This window comes from Pundamilia nyererei, unplaced genomic scaffold, assembly GCF_000239375.1.
Source record: "Pundamilia nyererei isolate P.nyererei 1_Seehausen unplaced genomic scaffold, PunNye1.0 scaffold05308, whole genome shotgun sequence".
Taxonomy (NCBI): domain Eukaryota; kingdom Metazoa; phylum Chordata; class Actinopteri; order Cichliformes; family Cichlidae; genus Pundamilia; species Pundamilia nyererei.
In genome coordinates this window covers 170-1,419 of record NW_005192709.1, presented here as the reverse complement: position 1 = coordinate 1,419, position 1,250 = coordinate 170, and the positions used below count along the sequence as shown (strand labels likewise).

The 1,250-nt window shown below is 42.0% G+C and overlaps 1 protein-coding gene across 1 annotated transcript; it reads left to right on the top strand.

Moving 5' to 3' along the window:
* Positions 1-7: 7 nt before the first annotated feature.
* Positions 8-779, top strand: LOC102211397 (pentraxin fusion protein-like; the record flags this gene model as incomplete). The annotated part of the gene is made up of 2 exons (XM_005755942.1): positions 8-162; positions 259-779. Coding segments are annotated over 2 exons (561 nt in total), but the record flags the coding sequence as incomplete, so codon positions are not given.
* Between the last annotated feature and the right edge of the window lie 471 nt (positions 780-1,250).

Below are 1,250 nucleotides of genomic sequence, written 5' to 3'. Positions count from 1 at the left end.
CAATTATGTTGAGATGATCCCTCAGAAGAACCTGAACCTGAGGTCGTTCACTCTGTGCATGCGGGTGGCCACAGAGCTCAGCGGTAGACGAGAGGTCATCCTCTTTGCATACCGGACCAGAAACCATGACGAGTTGCATGTGTGGCGTGAACTGGATGGAAGGTAGGACACCTTCTGCGGGGGACAGGTGTTTTTTTTATTAAGCTGTCTGTGTGCAGACTCATAATGACTAAACATGCATGTTGTTTATGTGTGCAGACTGTCCTTTTATCTAGCTGGAGATGGTGTTTTATTTAAAGTCCCTGAGCTCGGAGCCCTGCAGACCCACCTGTGTGTCACCTGGGATTCCACTTCAGGTTTAGCTGCCCTCTTCCTGGATGGCAAGAGGAGCTTATCTAAAATCTACAGGAGAGGTCACACTGTCAGGGCAGGAGGCAGGGTTATCCTGGGACAAGATCCGGATTCTTTCCTGGGTGATTTTGATTCCGACCAGAGTTTTGTTGGTGAGATCTTTGATGTGAACATGTGGGACACTGTTCTGGCAGATAGTGTGATCCAAGGCATGTTTGCAGGGAAGAGAGAACCAAGAGGAAATGTTTTTGACTGGGAAAGCACAGAGCTGAGAATTAACGGGGACGTCAAGGTCGTCACTCGTGAGCTGTAGCTATAATGTTTACCCACAGGAATAACCCCATTCTGCTGTATGAAATAAAGATACTTTATTGATCAAAATGTGCATCAGTATCACTGACATGACTTCAGATTACTGCTTTTTGAGGCCAAATAAAAATATCTGCTGAAATTGTCTGTGGTGAATTAATATATTACTCAACTCTGATGCATATTGTTCTACATTATTTGATACAATTAGTCTTCACTTAGGTCACAATTTTACTCAAGAAGCCTAACAAATTTCCCACGTGTGGGACTAATAAAGGTTATCTTATCTTATCTTATCTTAGCAGTAAAAAGGTTTCATGTTTAAAACACTGAAATTACGAATGTTCCAATACTTTAGATTTAGATTTGTTTGCTGTCTTTTTTGTATTCTTCTTATGATGTAATAAATTCTCAAGCACTGTTTTTCAGTGCTGTGAGAAAGTGTTTGCTCCCTTCATAATTTCATATATTTTGGGGGGTATACAAACCTGCATGGTCCTGTGTGAAAAAGTGATTCTCCACAATGCAGGAACTCCAGCAACACTTAAGGGAAGAGGAACAACTTTATTGACTGACCAACACGTTTCGGC